This window comes from Budorcas taxicolor, chromosome 5 (genome assembly GCF_023091745.1).
Source record: "Budorcas taxicolor isolate Tak-1 chromosome 5, Takin1.1, whole genome shotgun sequence".
In the NCBI taxonomy this organism is placed as follows: Eukaryota; Metazoa; Chordata; class Mammalia; order Artiodactyla; family Bovidae; genus Budorcas; species Budorcas taxicolor.
In genome coordinates, this window is record NC_068914.1 from 113578502 (window position 1) to 113595494 (window position 16993).

Consider the following 16993-nt stretch of genomic DNA (forward strand, 5'->3'; position numbering starts at 1 on the left):
GTGCACACTAGTTACATTTTAAAACATTAAAAATTATTTCAAGATAGATGGTGTCTCTGTTTTCTAAACCACCTTTGGGTAGCTCGGGGCTGGAATATTGCACACTCTTTATTACAGTGGTTCTAGAAGGAATCCTCTACTTAATGTCAAAGCCTCACAGACATCAATCGTGTTCATTCATTCATTTAGTGAACAAATAGCTATTGAGCATCTACTATGTGTCAAGAAGTATCCTAGGTATTTAATACACAGATGACTAGATAGACACTGTCCTGAGAAGTTTGTAACTTAGTAAGAAGGACAAAATTGTGAACAACAGCAATAAAGTGTAATTCGGGCTATGCTTTTAAAACAAGTACACGTAGTACAGAAAGTGAAGAACTAAAGAACCGCTTGATGAAAATTAAACAGGAGAGTGAAAAAGTTGGCTTAAAACACAATAACACAATATTAAAAAAACTAGGATCATGGCATCCGGTCCCATCACTTCATGGAAAATAGATGGGGAAACAATGGAAACGGTGACAGACTTTATTTTGGGGGGCTCCAAAATCACTGCAGATGGTGACTGCAGCCATAAAATTAAAAGATGCCTGCTCCTTGGAAGAAAAGCTATGACCAACCTAGACAGCATATTACAAAGCAGAGACATTACTTTGCCAACAAAGGTCCGTCTAGTCAAAGCTGTGGGTTTTCCAGTAGTCATGTATGGATGTGAGAATTGGACTATAAAAGAAGCTGAGCGCTGAAGAATTGATGCTTTTGAACTGGGATGTTGGAGAAGACTCTTGAGAGTCCCTTGGACTGCAAGATCAAACCAGTCAATCCCAAGGGAAATCAGTCCTGAATATTCATTGGAAGGATTGATGCTGAAGCTGAAACTCCAATACTTTGGGCACCTGATGTGAAGAACTGACTCCTGATGCTGGGCAAGATTGAAGGCAGGAGGAGAAGTGGACAATAGAGGATGAGATGGCTGGATGGCATCACCGACTCGATGGACATGAGTTTGAGCAAGCTCTGGGAGTTGGTGATGGACAGGGAAGCCTGGCGTGCTGCAGTCCATGGGGTTGCAAAGAGTCGGATATGACTGAGCGACTGAACTGAACTGACACATAGTATTAGAGGAAAAATCACTGGACTCTTTCACGGATCACCCTTGAGCTAAAACGTGAATGATAGGCAGGAACTTGCCAAGAGACCAGGAAAGGGAAAGGCGCAAGAGGCCAAGTGCACAGGAGGCACAGTCATGTGGAGAAATGGTGAGCCCAGGGAACAGCCTCCAAAAGAGGGGAAGTGACGGGAAGAAAAGCACGCAAGGGAAAAGCCTTCTGGGATGTCATGCTCATGTGTGTGGGGTTTGTTCTGAAAGAGGTAAAGAATCAGGGAATCCTTTGAAAGTTGCAAACAATTATGTTTGGGAAAGATTGCCCTGGCAAAGCACATTTGCCATTGGTGCTAGAATATTATGTGCTGTGTACGTATGTGTACATGCCCTCAAACCTGAACACGTGGCACAAGCAGCAGAAATGGACTCTAGCTAACAGGCAGAAAGAGAGTTTATTGGAGAGGTTTACATACTTCACAGAATCTATTTTGTTTGGGGAATTAAGCTTGGCAAATGGGTAGGAACCGAGGCAATGCAAGTGCAGGGCCTCAGCCAAGCGGGATTCAGAGATTGATTTCTCAACTGTCCTTGCTGCTTTGCCTCATTTGCTCAAGATTTAAAGTCCTAGATATCAACATTCAGTGGGACGAATCTCTGTCAAGGGCAATGCTCTTAATTTGCATGAGATGGAATGAGATAGTGTCTGACACTTAGATTCCCATGTTCCTACCAAGGTCACCCAACTAATGATTTCTTTCAAATAGGAAAGGTGTCCGGAGGAGCAGAAAGAGAAAAACAAATCCACTATCCTTTACATTTATGAGGTCTTTTGAACTTGACTGGGAGAAATGTGTGAGGAGACCCCTCCCCCCACCCAGTATTGCCTCTAAGAATGACACTGTAAGATGATTCCAGGAAGGGCATAGTCAGTGAAATCAGCCTTTACTGTGTGCGTTGATGAACTGCTGAACACATAGCTCTCAAGTCACCATGGCCTCAGCATAGCCTTATTTCTCAAATTATAGTTCCAAGTTTAGGGAAGGTTGGTGTATGTATCAAGGGCCTTAATTCAGCTACTCAGAAATCCAACTTCCATTCATCTTATAACTCAGCAGTCCTCAAAACCTTCAGCATCTCCTGAATCACTCAGAAGACAGGGGAAATAAATGGATTGCCCACTTCTATTCATGGTGCATTGGCCAGAACTCAAAATCATCTGGCTCCAAGTGCAAGCAAGTCAGGAAAATGTGCCCAGGAGAAAAGAGGTGGACATGGGTATTGGGTATTGGTAAGCATTAGCAGTTTCTACCTCAGATCCCGCCAGTTTCCTTGAATAAGCTCTATAAATCCTCTTTTCTAAGAAAATAAGTTTAAAGTCATGTGTCTGCTCTCATCTTTTAGTATTAGCTCCCCAGAACACCGAGTTGAGAGGATTCTGAAGCCAAATCCAGGATAAGCAGTAAAGAATTCTGTGGCTGATTGGCAAAGTATGCCATGAGTGTGGGGCCTGCCACATTTTATGCAACATATATTTTTTCACTTGAATCCTCCTTAAAACTAAAATTCAATCTGTTCTTCCTCTGGGGATGTTAAGTACCAATAGCTCCCACTCGTTAGTCAGTAAAAGTGGCACAGGACCAAGAGTCAGGGGACTTGAGTTTGAATTCACTTATTTTTCATAGCTATTATGACCTCAAGTCAGCCTTCTAGTCTCACCCTGAACATCGACTTCCTACCCTACCTGCCTGCCTCACAGAGCCCTAGTGAGAGTCAAATGAGATGTATTTGAAATTGTCTACAAACTTAAGCATAATGTGGCCAGAATACATTACAAAAGCTAATTTATTAGTCCTAAATCTCTTTCAAGCTTCAGGAGGTTTTAGTGTTGTGAGATGTGGTGATCGAGTACTTAAGTACATAAGACCAAAAATTGTCAGCTCTCATCACAACCATGGTTCATTAAGCCCAATATTGTCATTGGCAGAGAAACTCAAGGGTATGTAGAGACTGCAGTTATTGTCCTTGATGTCGACTTCAAAGGATAGTGACACAACCCAACATGTTCCAATTTCGTTTAGTAAATCAGGTATGACTTTATCCTCCATGATTTAATCTAACCTTTTAGAAAGTACATTTGTACCAGCACCTGTGCCCTCTTGTTCTCTACTTTTCAAGTGAAACTTTATCTTTTCATGTCTAAGCTTGGTATGTTAGCCTTGTTCAGCTTTCAAGGGAAAGGAAAAACCTAGGGATTTATCGCAAGGCTTGAAGAAGAAGAAAGGAAACCTGGGAATCTGCCAGCACTTGCACCTGCAGGCATGATAGAGAAGTTGAATATAATTTTTTTTCTTTCAGAATTTAGCAAAATAATTACTAACCACATAGACTAAGAATTTTATATAAATGGTCTCATATAACTGCACAGCCCGCTACAAGGCAGGTTCTATCATTATTTCCATTTGTGCAAAAAGAGACACAGAGAGGTTAAGTCACAGAGCTGATAATCAGCTTGAACCCAAAGAGTCTAACCCTGGAACGTGTTAACTACTCGCTATATTGGTTGCCTTAGGTCATCCAGTCAAAGGTATGTTTCACTGTTGTAATGCTACCAAATGCTGTTTACTTCTCTGCCTCTCTTTCCTGTTGCCCTTCCCTTTTGGTCTTCATTGAAAACCTCCCAGGAGAGAGAAAATGATTGGGTCCATTTGCCACTAGTCACTATGGATATCCTTCCCCGACTCTCTTGCCTTCGGTAGGGGGGGTCTCATAAAGAGCTCCGTGCCCCGTCCCTGCCCCCTGCCTTAGGTGGCTGTCTTTAGCTGGTTGCTGGCCCTGTCAGTTTTGACAGGATGATGAGGTAACATGACACAAAGCAAGGCTTTTCAGAGAAAGACCTATAGGCCTGGCAGGCAACTAGAGGTTTTGGACCATCCAGTCTTGCTCAAAATGCAAAATGTTCTCTGATTACAGTAGAGACTTCTGTCCCGGCTTCTTCTTACCTTGCTGGCTGTGAAACAATAGACTTCCAGGATCTCCTTTGTTCTTGCCTTTTCAGATTGAAGAACTCTTATTCCTTCTCCAACATTGTTCTGGGCTTTCACTAGTTCTGCTGTAAATGTATTCAAATATAGAAATCAGGATCTTTTTTTTCCCCCAGTCTGAATGCACCAAGGTTTTCAAAGAGAGAGGGTCATCTTATTCTTTTGTTTTCTAGTGTCTTCAAGTTGAAGCCTCTCAAAATAAGTTCTAATTTCTTTAACATGGCATAAATGACAATTTCTGGTGTTATCTATAGACACGTCCCCCGACAAGCCCTGTGGGAGAACTACACTGAGCCGCCACACGTATTGATGGGATTATGTACTCCACAGCCCCCATGTTTTGCTCAGGCTGTCTTTCTCTGCCTGGTGTCTTCCACTGACCCATTCAGCTGGTGTCACAATAGAGTGGTTTAAAACATGGGCTCTGGGGTCAGGTAAGTGTGGATTTAAATTCCAACCATGCTTGGCAAATTTCTCAAACCACCTTAGTCTCCTCACTTGGCAAAATGGGGAGTATCATACTTCTCCCCCTTGATTATGAAATCAGAGAATGTACAAAAAATGGTTATTCCAATGCCTGGCAAAGAGTAAACAGTCAACAGAAACACTCCCTAACATTCCAGGGCTCAGCTCTGACACCCCTGCTTTCCCCTTTCCCTTGCTCTTCTTTAACTGATGCTCATGGTTCTCCTCCCATTGGTCACTTTCCCATCTGGGGACCACAACACTTCATACCTAGGTGATGGGATAGTATTCCAAGATGTCAACCATTTTTCTCTGATTTCCTTTCCCTAATTGCCCAGCCCTCTATTCAAACCACCAAGTCTTTTTTGTACCAATATTTCAGGAAAAGGACAGGAGAAAGCAGAAACCAGGAGACTGTTTCTGGCTTTTTTGAATTAAAAACTCCAGCCCGTTAGAGCAGCAGTCCCCAAACTTTTTGGCACCAGGGACCAGTTTTGTGGAAAACAATTTTTCCATGGACTGGGGTGGGGGGTGGTTTCAGGATGTTTCAAGTGCATTACATTTATTGTGCATTTTGTTTCTATTGTTATTACATCATCTATAACTCAGATCATCAGGCATTAGATCCTGGAGGTTGGGAACCCTTGCCTTAGGGGATCAGAAAGACAATGGATTTGACCCCAGGATGCAAATGCCCCTACCTCATGGACCAGGCAGGTGTAAACAGGGTGGATACCACTTAGTGTCAGCCAATTGCTCCCATGTAGGACTCTGGGACCACTGCTACCAGATCTTCCTCCAGAGACACTTTAAAAAAATCAGAATTTTAAAAAGCATGACATGAAAAATTGAACTTATCACTCAACGCATATTTTTTCCCCCAAATCATTTATTCAACGCAACTTTACTTAGGAACAAACAGTGAGTTAGAAGCTGAAAAGAGGAACACAAACAAGACAGTCCCTGTTCCAGGTGTTCCCTGTCAGAAGGAGAGGTAAACACATAAACAGGCTATGGGATCGAGTGATAAATCTTATGTTACATTACGTTACAGAGTGATTCTCAACTGTGATCACTGGGCCAGCAGCATCAGCATCATCACCTGGGAGCCTATTAGAAATGCAAATTTGCAGGCCCCAGCCCAAACCTACCAAATCGGAAAACTATGCTTATTCCAACAAAAAACAAAACGACGACAACAAAAAATTAGACTAACCCAGTGCTAGGGTTGCGTGTGTGCATGTCGCTTTAGTTGTCTTCAACTCTTTGCAACCCTATGAACCATAGCCTGCCAGGCTCCTCTGTCCATGGGATTCTCCAGGCAAGAATACTAGAGTGGGTTGCTGTGCTCTCCTTCAGGGTATCTCCCTGACCCAGGGATTGAACCAGTGTCTCCTGCATTGGCAGGCTAGCTCTTTACCACTATCGCCACAAGGGTTAAACATTTAGAATGGCAAATGAATATTTATAAATTTTCGTAATTTACTATGGCAAAATATACTAAAATTTACCATTTCAAGTGCACAGTTCAGTGGTCTTATGTACACTCACACTGTTGTGAAACTATGACCATTATCCATTTCCAGAATTTTGCATCTTCCTGAACTAAAACTTTGTACATACTAAACAACTGTTGATTCTCTTTTGCCTTTCCCCCCTCCAATGGGATTTTTTTCCCCTATTGATTCATGTAAGTTCATTTTAAATGAGGGATATCAATCCTTTCTCACCTGCCAACTGTGTGTCTTGAAACCGATACGTGGAGATTTTTAACCGTCTCTTCAGAAAATTTTAAATTTTTCATGGAATCCTAAAACTATGGGTAGAATTTTATGATTCAATCTATGAATATTTTCCTTTATGATTTCTGTGTTTTCATGCTTGAAGGCAGTCACCATTCATTTTCATTAATTTGTTCACTTTATATTTCCTTCTAAGGTTGTTAACATTTAAATATGTAATCCCTATAGAATTTACATATAATATACATATATTTTTCCTCTCAAAACAGCTAATCAGCAGCTCCAACATCATTTTTTGGAAAAGCATCTTTCCAACTGATTTAAAATGTCACTTTTCATATTAAATTTCTGCTGACATTTACTCCTGGATCTTCTGCCTAGTTCTTTCAGAATATAACTAGCTTTTTTGCTGTCCTGTTATGCTCTACTCTCTGCTGCTAAGTCGCTTCAGTCGTGTCCGACTCTGTGTGACCCCAGAGACGGCAGCCCATCAGGCTTCCCCGTCCCTGGGATTCTCCAGGCAAGAACACTGGAGTGGGTTGCCATTTCCTTCTCCAATGCAGGAAAGTGAAAAGTGAAAGGGAAGTCGCTCAGTCATGTCCGACTCTTAGCGACCCCATGGACTGCAGCCTACCAGGCTCCTCCATCCATGGGATTTTTCCAGGCAAGAGTACTGGAGTGGGGTGCCATTGCCTTCTCTCTAGGTAAAGTTAATTCCTCCTCATTTTGTGGTCGTTTTAATGGCTGTATAGTAGTCCACCACACACGTACCTTAAGTTTTTAAACCAATCCCCTCCTACCAGGTATTTGGTATATTTCCTACTTTTCCATAGTATACGTGTAGTTTGGGACTAAATTAAATGATTCCTATGCTTCTGTGGCTCAAGTCGTGCAAATTCTCCTTTTACCCTTTTCTGTGAAATATTTTTAAAACAATATGCTTTTTGGCCTCAATTATGGGATAACTGCGGAGAAGGCAATGGCACCCCACTCCAGTACTCTTGCCTGGAAAATCCCATGGATGGAGGAGCCTGGTGGGCTGCAGTCCATGGGGTCGCTGAGAGTTGGGCACGACTCTGACTTCACTTTCCTTTTTCACTTTCATGGATTGGAGAAGGAAATGGCAACCCACTCCAGTGTTCTTGCCTGGAGAATCCCAGGGACAGCGAAGCCTGGTGAGCTGCCGTCTCTGGGGTCGCACAGAGTCGGACACGACTGAAGCGACTTAGCAGCAGCAGCATGGGATAACTGGGGGCTCTCCAGGCAGTGCAGTGTAAAAAAAAAAAAAAAAATCGCCTGTCAGTGCAAGAGAAGCAAGGGACACGGGTTCCACCTCTGGGTCCGGAAGATCCCCTGGGGGAGGTAAATGGCAACCTACTCTAGTATTTTTGGGGCTTCCCTGGTGGCTCAAACTGTAAAGAATCTGCCTGTAACGCAGGAGACCGGGGTTCCATTCCTGAGTCGGGAAGATCCTCTGGATTCCATGGACAGAAGAGCCTTGCGGGCTACGGTCCATAGGGTCACAAAGAGTCGACACGACTGAGCAACTAACACTTTCTAGTATTCTTGCTAGGATAATCCCATAGCAAAGGAGTCTGGCGGGCTACAGTCCACCGGGTCCTAAAGAGTCGGATTGACTGAGATCGCAGGAACCGACAACCCTGCCTGGCTTTCAGATTACCCACGCGAGACTTCCGAAGGACACCAGAGGGCGCAGTTTCCTGGCTCCACCTCAGCCACATCCGGGTTCAACCGCAGGTTCCGACCGACAGCAGGCGGAACCTTTCTTCCTCCTATTAAGTTGTGCGGCGAACCCTTTAAGCTACCACGCACCGCTCTCTACCGGTACAGCGGATACCTTGACGCAAGGGAGGCGCACGTGAGTATTCTGCTTACTGTCTGGTTCATCGTGAGTAGCATGGACCTGCTTGCCGAAGAGTTTGGGAACCTGACCCCGGAGCAGCTGGCTGCGCCGATCCCAACTGTAGAGGTGAGTGCAGGGCAAATGGTGAGCGGAAGGGGCCGTGATGCGTCCCCGAGAGGCGTTGCCCCGAGAGTCCTGGCTGTGGAGGGGGCCGGGCCGAGTCTTCTGCGCATGCTCAGGACTCAGCGCTGGCTCGGGGCTCGGCGAGTTCACTCCCTAGCCGGCCGCTGGACCCACGTTGGATGGTTGAGCTGGGGGAGCTGGCAGGCGCCACGCTGGCCTAGCAGCCCCGCCCACGGCTCCGGGGTTGCACCCATTCTAGTGTGCGTGTGTTGTCAGGGGAGGACTGACTCTCACCCACCTTGGGGGACGTATTGCTTGCTTCCTTATAAAGGATGCTGAGGTCCAGGGAGCTTAGCGCTGGCTGTGGTGGTAAAACCAAATCGTCTGAATCCCAGGCTAGTAATTTCTCCTTTTCGCCGGGAACTCAAGTTGAGATTGCAAGAGTATTTTAAGTGCCCAGAAAATTTACTCCAAATTTTAAGTGTTTTCTTGGGGAGTACCCCTGTAGCTTTCATCAGCTTCTCAGAAGTTAAGGATAACTATCCTACTCTGCGGAGAAGGCAATGGCACCCCACTCCAGTACTCCTGCCTGGAAAATCCCATGGATGGAGGAGCCTGGTAGGCTGCAGTCCATGGGGGCGCTAAGAGTCAGACATGACTGAGCGACTTCACTTTGACTTTTCACTTTCCTGCATTGGAGAAGGAAATGGCAACCCACTCCAGTGTTCTTGCCTGGAGAATCCCAGGGACGGGGGAGCCTGATGGGCTGCCGTCTATGGGGTCGCACAGAGTTGGACACGACTGAAGCGACTTAGCAGCATCCTACTATGAGCTGCCTGATGAAGTTCAGCTGTTGATATAATTTTATTTTGTGGAAAGACATATAACTTCTCTGGGGCTCAAAATTTTAGTTGGCATCGGTTGGGGACATAGAGAAATAGTCAAGGGAGAGATTGACGTAGCGGGAACAAGACTCTTGAAACCTGGAGGCAAGGCCATCTGATATTTTTGAGAAATAAAAATAAATCCAGTAGTACTGGAGTGTGGAAAAGTAGAGGAGAGATTAAAGGTGACAGATAAGGGTCCTGGTTATGAAAGGTTTTGTTAGACATTTGTAGGAGGCCTGGGATGCTATTGACAGGTTTAAGCAGGATGACTGACAAGATCAATGAATCAATTTCTTTATAATCATTCTGCAGATTACATTCTGATGAATTACAGTCAGTGTTAGATTCTGTGAGTGCCTTTGTACATGGTGATTTTCTTTAGGCAATACTGGATTTTTAACTTTTTTTGTTTATTTTATATTGGAGTATAGTTGGTTTGAATTTTTAACTCTTGAACTGCTCTTCAAGAGCCAGCATTTACTGAGCACTTATTATGTGCCAGCTGTGTTCAAACCTAGTGAGCATTATGTTATTTAATCCTCCGAAGCAAGTAATATTTTTGCCCCATTTTGCCAATGAAAATTTTAAAGACCCAGAGAAGTTAAGTAAGTAACCCAGTGTCAGAAGGCCATTAAGTGACTGTTGGGGATTTTGGATTTCAGCAGTCAGACTCCAGAGCTCCTGACCTTAACTGCTGACTGAACTGCTTTTCCAGAGAGCTGCAGGATTTCTGTTTCTTCTCTGAATTTGCACAGCAATGAAGGGACCAGAAACGTATTTTCAGTCTTCTGATTTAGAAATAAAAGTTCCTCTTCCTGACCCTCTGCATCCAGTCCACCATCCTATCTTAAGGGCCCCAGCTACAAAATGTACTCAATTCTGACATTCCCACTGTTCTCCAAGTCAGCCACTGTCATCTGTTACTTCCTTGGCTTCTTACTTGTCCCATTATTCTCTACTCTGTCACCAGGGCCATCAGTTTAAACATGCAGGTATACTCATATTGCTCCATTGGTTAAAATTCTTCAGTCTGCCCATTGCTCTCAGGGCAAAAAAAAATCTAATCTTTACCATATTGTTAAGGCTTTTCTCAATCTGGCCACCACTTACTTCTCTAGCTTGTTTCTCCCCACCTGCCCTCTCTCCACTCCAGCTCCTCAAGCTCTTTCTACTCTCCTCCTGTAGTCCGTTTTGGTCTGTCTTTCATTGTTTGTAGATTTACATCCAGTAAAATGCAGAAGTACTTACTTAGTGTTCATTTACATTAGTTTTTACAGTTATGTATACCCAAATAACTACCACCCCATACAGGATATGGAACATTTTCATCATTGCAGAAAGTGCCCTTTTCAGTTTAAGCCCTACACCACCATTTGATTTCTGTCATCATAGATTAGTTTTGCTAGAGTCATTTCTTGTGTGTGTGTGTGTGTGTGTGTGTGTGTGTATGTTTGGTAGAAACCAGTAAAATTCTGTAAAAGCAGTTATCCTTCAATTAAAATTTTTTTTTTCTTTAAAGATGACTTTTTTAAAGAGCAGTTTTAGGTTCAGGGCAAAACTGAGAGGAAGGTATAGAGATTTTCTGTTTACCCCTGACCCCACTTACCGTTTCTTAAAAAATGTTTTTCCGTTTTCCAGATTGTCTGCCTCCCTCTCTGGCCACTCCTCGATCTCTCTTGCTCAGTGTGCTTTCTGCTGCTCCAAGTGTTGGAGTGTTTTTGATCTCAGCTTCATGGAGCTCCTCTCCACCTACACTCCGTAGATGGGCTTATCTGTTTCATGACTTCCACTCCTGTCCGTCTGCTGACTTTCCCTGACTTAGATCTCCAGGCCACTCTTCCCAAGTTCCAGACTCATTTGTTGTCTATTTGGCATCTCCACCTGCATGTCTAATGGGTATCTCAAATTTAACATGCCCCCAGCCAAACTCCTGGTCGCCCCTTCACACTAAAGGGGCTGCCCCGGCAGCATCCCTGCCTCTTCATCTCCAGAAATGGCAGCACTAAGGTGTCAGTCTCTGTTTGTCTTTCTCAGATTCCTGCATCTCATATACTATCAAGTCCTGTTGACTCTAACTTCACATCGTGTTTTCCTAGGCAACAGTTTCTCACTACCTGTATTGTTATCAGCCTAGAGTATTGCAGGAAACTCCTAAATGATCCCTCTGCTTCTAACCTTGTCTTTTCTCACCCCAGCAGCTGGAGTGATCAGTTAAAATGGATCACATCACCTTGTCACTCTTGCTCAAAACCTTCCAGCACTTCTCTGTTGCCCAAAGTCAAAAAAATTTTACAGTTTCTCACAAGGTCTTACATGATCCTTGGGCTCTTACTCAGAAACTGTGTTTTCTTACTTTAGACTCAGTTCTAACCATTTGTCAGATTTCCCATGAACAGATTAGATAACACTCATGAAGAGTTATATCATGATAGGCTGTTTACAAGCTCAGGAAGGTGTGAAGAGCAGGCCTAAGAGCTGAACGTGGCAGTTAGTTCACAGCTGTTTAAATAGGTGAACACCGGGTGATATCTTTCTTCAGCCTGGGTTCTGACCAGGTGCTAGTTGAGAAAAAATAGGAGGGAGAAAGAACTCCCTTTGGGTTTAAACCAAACTCTCTGAAACTTACTGATACTTTCCCTTTCTCAAACTGGCAAACCCTGCTTACTCAGGAAGAGTCATGAGAATAAAATAAAGATGAAAAGTGCTTGGAATCTTGAGTCATCAAATTGAGATTAAAGTATATTCGATTTAAGAAATCTGTGGTTTATATACGCTTGTGTGTATGCATATGTTTGTATGCATGTACATGTACAGTACATATGTGATTTCCATAAAAAGGTTGCAATGTAAAAATTGTTCTTTTTGTTTCTACTTACTTTCTTTTGCTTACTGCGATAAAGTAAGTCACTTTCGGTACATTAAAATAACCTCATGAAAATATTGTGATCACTGACACAGAGTTCTGATACTTTTATTGTTCTGATTCACAGGAAAAATGGCGGCTGCTTCCAGCATTTTTAAAGGTAATTAATATCTAATAACAGTTATTCTTCCAATCAAGAGTCAAGAAATAAGCCTTTTTTAAAATTAAATTTTTATCACCAACATTTGTTGACTTTGTACAACTGTGTACTTTTCTAAGTTTTAGAAATATGAGAAATTATAAGGCAGTAACCCTGTCCATAAAGTACTAGGTAGGGGATTGTAATCTAATTTTAGAGGTAGGAAGTAGTTTACATTGTCACTTGGCATAGGAATAATACAAACCAAAGTGCTGCTGGCAGAAGATTGATGCCACAGGTGGTCAGAAAGGGCCTCCTAAAGGAGGTGAGACATAAACCACATCCTCAGAGGAGGGGAGGACTTCCCAGTTGGCTCAGTGGCCTGGCAGAGTGCAGTCCATGGGGTTGCAAAAGAGTCAGACACAACTTAGCAACTAAACAACAACAACAAGAGGAAAGGAATTACCTAAGCTGAAAGGTAGGATGCGGGAAGCATGGCTTAATAAAAGACCTCAAGAGGAGGATCCATGGGGTCTGTTGAAAACAGAGTCCAGTCTGCTTGGCTGGAGTGGATGAGTGGTTCAGACAAAGGAAGTACAGATTATAAGGTTCCTGTTATCATTGAATTTCAGTTTTAAAGCGCTTATGCTAAATAGTAGCAGGTTCCACAATGAGACCACTTGACACCCAGTAGGATGGCTATAGTGAAGAAAGAAAGACAATAACAAATGTTGGTGGGGATGTGGAGCAATTGGAACCCTCACAATCTACTGATGGAGATATAGCCGCTTTGGAAAACAGCCTGGCAGTTCATCAGATGGTTAAACATATAGTTACTGTATGATGCTGCAATTCTACTCCTAGGTATTTACTCAAGAGAAACAAAAACATATGTCCATGCAAAAACTTGTACACAGATGTTCATAGCAGCATTATTTATAATAGCCAAAAATAGAAACAACTCGAATACCAAATGATGGATGGCTAAATGAAATATGATATATCCACACAATGCTATGTTTTTGGCAATAGAAAGTGCCAATACATGCTACAGTGTGGATGCTCTTGGAAGCATTATGCTCAGTGAAAGAAAAGAGGGTTGAAAAATGAGTCAGGTTTTTTCCATCTTAGTTCTGTATTATTGGCAGAAGGAAGCATGCTGGCAGATGAGGCTGGGAATTGTCAAGGCCAGATTTCTGACCAGTTTTTACGGTCCATGGGCTGCTGAAGAGTCTGGAAAGCATGTCTGTGAGAAATAGTGGAAGAGCCTCTTCAGCCTGGAAGAGAGGACATAAAAGAGATGTGATAACTAAATGGACTGTGGTGGAGAAGACATTTTCTCCAGAAAAGACATTAAGCCCATGGGGGGGAAACTGCAGGATGTTAGACTAGAGATCATTATAAGAGTGAATTTTTCCCCCAACAATCAGGACTATTTCAAAATGGGATAACTGCTTAGTAAGCCAGTGAGATCCCTCAAAAGAGGTGTAATTAAAGCAGAGGCCCTGTGATGCTTTCTGTTGAGTGTATTCTAGAAGTGTTGAACTAATTACGTTTGAACATTAATGTAAAAAGTTGAACACGTTACAGTCCTTTTAAATCCTAAGACTTTGGAATCTGTGCTTAGCATTTCAGGGTTTTTCATAGCAGCACACAGCACTGTCTGTGTAGCTGTACTGACTTTTGAGATGAAAGGCAGTCACTGGAGCTGATCTGTTTGTTGGTCCCTGGGATTCACCTTGCTTTCAATTTTAAATGCATTCATTTTTGATTTCCTTAATAGAGATCCTTATTTTTCCCCCTCATTCTTCTAAAACTGATATGAAAGACCAGATATGGGAAAATCATAAAATCACTTACATAGGAGCAAGAAAAAAGAGAAAATAGGCATTGTTTGAGGGTTGGAGAGATGATGCTTGATTGCTATATTTTTTTCTTGGATTTTCTTTCTTGCCTAATTTGTTAGCTCATGGGGAGTCATTAGGTATATATCTTGAATTCCAAACGTCAGGTTGTTTTTCAGGGAGGAAAGTTTGAGGGTATTCTAGTAAGATGGAGGAGAAATGGAATGAGGGCGTGAAAATAGAAAGTTTTGCCAAGTAAAATTTATGGATTTTTTGTGGTCACTTTGGTTTTGGGGAAAATTTATAGATCAGGTTAAGCCCCTTGTGTAATGTGCTATTTCGTTGCTAACCTGCTTTTATTTTTTATCCATTTAGGTGAAAGGCCTTGTGAAACAGCATATAGATTCATTTAACTATTTCATTAATGTAGAGGTAAGCATCAGATCTTGGGAAAGGATATGATTACAAATGAACTGGAAGCCGGAGTCTTTCCTCATGTTACTCTTTCCATTGCAGATAAAGAAAATAATGAAAGCCAATGAAAAGGTTACAAGTGATGCTGACCCCATGTGGTACTTAAAGTAAGGAACCAACTACTCTTAGTTTGCTATTTTGATCATGTTTAACATTTTTGTGTGTCTATCTGACTTTTTTTTTTAATAGTGATTGTAGTTGCTGTCAAAATTCTTTTAATATAATTCTCCTTTTTTGTTTTGAATAGGAAGATAATTATCAAATGTTCAATTTTTAATTGGTAAGCTAATGATAACAAGTAGTTATGAGTGAAAAGTTACTGAAACTTAGGTTTAAGCCTTTCTTAAAAACAATTTTATAGACCTAAAGAATTACAAAAATAAGACAGAGTTCCAATGTTACCCTTCACCCAGTTTATGCTGATGTTAACATCTTATGTAGGCATAGCACAATTAGCCACACTGGGAAATCAGCACTGATACAGTACTGTCAACTAATCTTAGGTTTCCCGCAAATGTCCTTTACCTGGTCTGGGATTCAATCCAGGACCTGCTTTAGGTCCAGGTGGCATAGGTCTCCTTTGTCTTCTCCAACCTGTGGCAGTTGCTCAAGTTCTCTTAGTCGTGGTCTTGCACGTGACCTTGACATGTTTTTGACCTTGACACTTTTGAAGAATTCTGGTCAGTTGTTCTGTGAAATGTCCTCAGTTTGGGTGTGTGTGTTTGCTCATGGCTACATTGGTTTATGCCTTTTTGGCCTCAGAAGCGATGCTTTGTGTTGCTCTTACTGCACCATATCAGGTGGTATAGCTGTCAATCTGTTTTATTATTGGTGATTTTAACTTGGTTCATTTGGTTAAGGTGGTATCTTCCAGGCTTCTCCACAGTAAAGTAATCCATCACAGTCTTCGGGGTGATCCTTTGAGACTATGCAAGTGTCTTATTTGTCATACTGTCTTATTTGTCATACCCTAACCTTATTTGTCATAAGTGTCTTATTTGTCATACCCTAACCCACTACTTTAGCATGCATTGGTAGTTTTTACCTTTAAAAGTAATTACTTTGGTGTTTATCTAGTGGCCAGTATCTTTCTATCATTCCTTCTACATTAATGTAAGAATTCTACTGTGAGAAGAGCTTTTTTTCTTCCCCTCAGTTTCTTTCTGTTCAGTTCAGTTTAGTTCAGTCCAGTCGCTGTCATGTCCGACTCTTTGCAACCCCATGGACTGCAGCACGCCAGGCCTTCCTGTCCGTCACCAGCTCCCAGAGTTTACTCAAACTGTTGTCTATTGAGTCGGTGATGCCATCCAACCATCTCATCCTCTGTTGTCACCTTCTCCTCCCTCCTTCAATCTTTCCCAGCATCAGAGTCTTTTCATGAGTTAGTTCTTCACATCAGATGGCCAAAGTATTGCAGTTTCAGCTTCAGCATCAGTCCTTCCAATGTATATTCAGGACCTGCTTTCCTTTAGAATGGACTGGTTGAACCTCCTTGCAGTCCAAGGGACTCTCAAGAGTCTTCTCCAACACCACAGTTCAAAAGCATCAATTCTTTGGTGCTCAGCCTTCTTTATAGTCCAACTCTCACATCCATACATGACTACTGGAAAAACCATAGCTTTGACTAGACCTTTGTTGGCAAAGTAATGTCTCTGCTTTTTAATAAGCTGTCTAGGTTGGTTATAACTTTTCCTTCCAAGGAGCAACGTCTTTTAATTTTACGGCTGCAGTCCCCATCTGCACTGATTTTGGAGCCCAAAAGGTAAAATCTGTCACTGTTTCCATTGCTTCCCCATCTATTTGTCATTAAGTGATGGGACCAGACCTTTTAGAACTAGCACCCAAAACAGTTGTCCTTTACATTATAGGGGACTGGAATGCAAAAGTAGGAAGTCAAGAAACACCTGGAGTAACAGGCAAATTTGGCCTTGGCATACGGAATGAAGCAGGGCAAAGGCTAATAGAATTTTGTCAAGAGAACGCACTGGTCATAGCAAACACCCCCTTCCAACAACACAAAAGAAGACTCTACACATGGATATCACCAGATGATCAACACCAAAATCAGATTGATTATATTCTTTGCAGCCAAAGATGGAGAAGCTCTATACAGTCAGCTAAAACGAGACCAGGAGCTGACTGTGGCTCAGATCATGAGCTCCTTATTGCCAAATTCAGACTTAAATTGAAGAAAGTAGGGAAAACCACTAGACCATTCAGATATGACCTAAATCAAATCCCTTGTGATTATACAGTGGAAGTGAGAAATAGATTTAAGGGACTAGATCTGATAGGCAGAGTGCCTGATGAACTATGGAATGAGGTTCGTGACATTGTACAGGAGACAGGGATCAAGACCATCCCCATGGAAAAGAAATGCAGGAAAGCAAAATGGCTTTCTGGGGAGGCCTTACAAATAGCTGTGAAAAGAAGAGAGGGAAAA

At 42.4% G+C, this 16993-nt stretch overlaps 1 protein-coding gene across 1 annotated transcript in view; it reads left to right on the forward strand.

The window, feature by feature from the left end:
• Positions 1–8212: 8212 nt before the first annotated feature.
• The window catches only part of POLR3B (RNA polymerase III subunit B), a 115336-nt gene continuing 106555 nt past the window's right edge, over positions 8213–16993 (forward strand). Inside the window, exons 1-4 of the mRNA XM_052639337.1 lie at positions 8213–8346; positions 12221–12253; positions 14452–14508; positions 14593–14657. Of these exons, the coding sequence (XP_052495297.1) occupies positions 8275–8346; positions 12221–12253; positions 14452–14508; positions 14593–14657 (227 nt within the window). The 5' untranslated portion in view covers positions 8213–8274. The remainder of the gene's footprint in view (positions 8347–12220; positions 12254–14451; positions 14509–14592; positions 14658–16993) is intronic.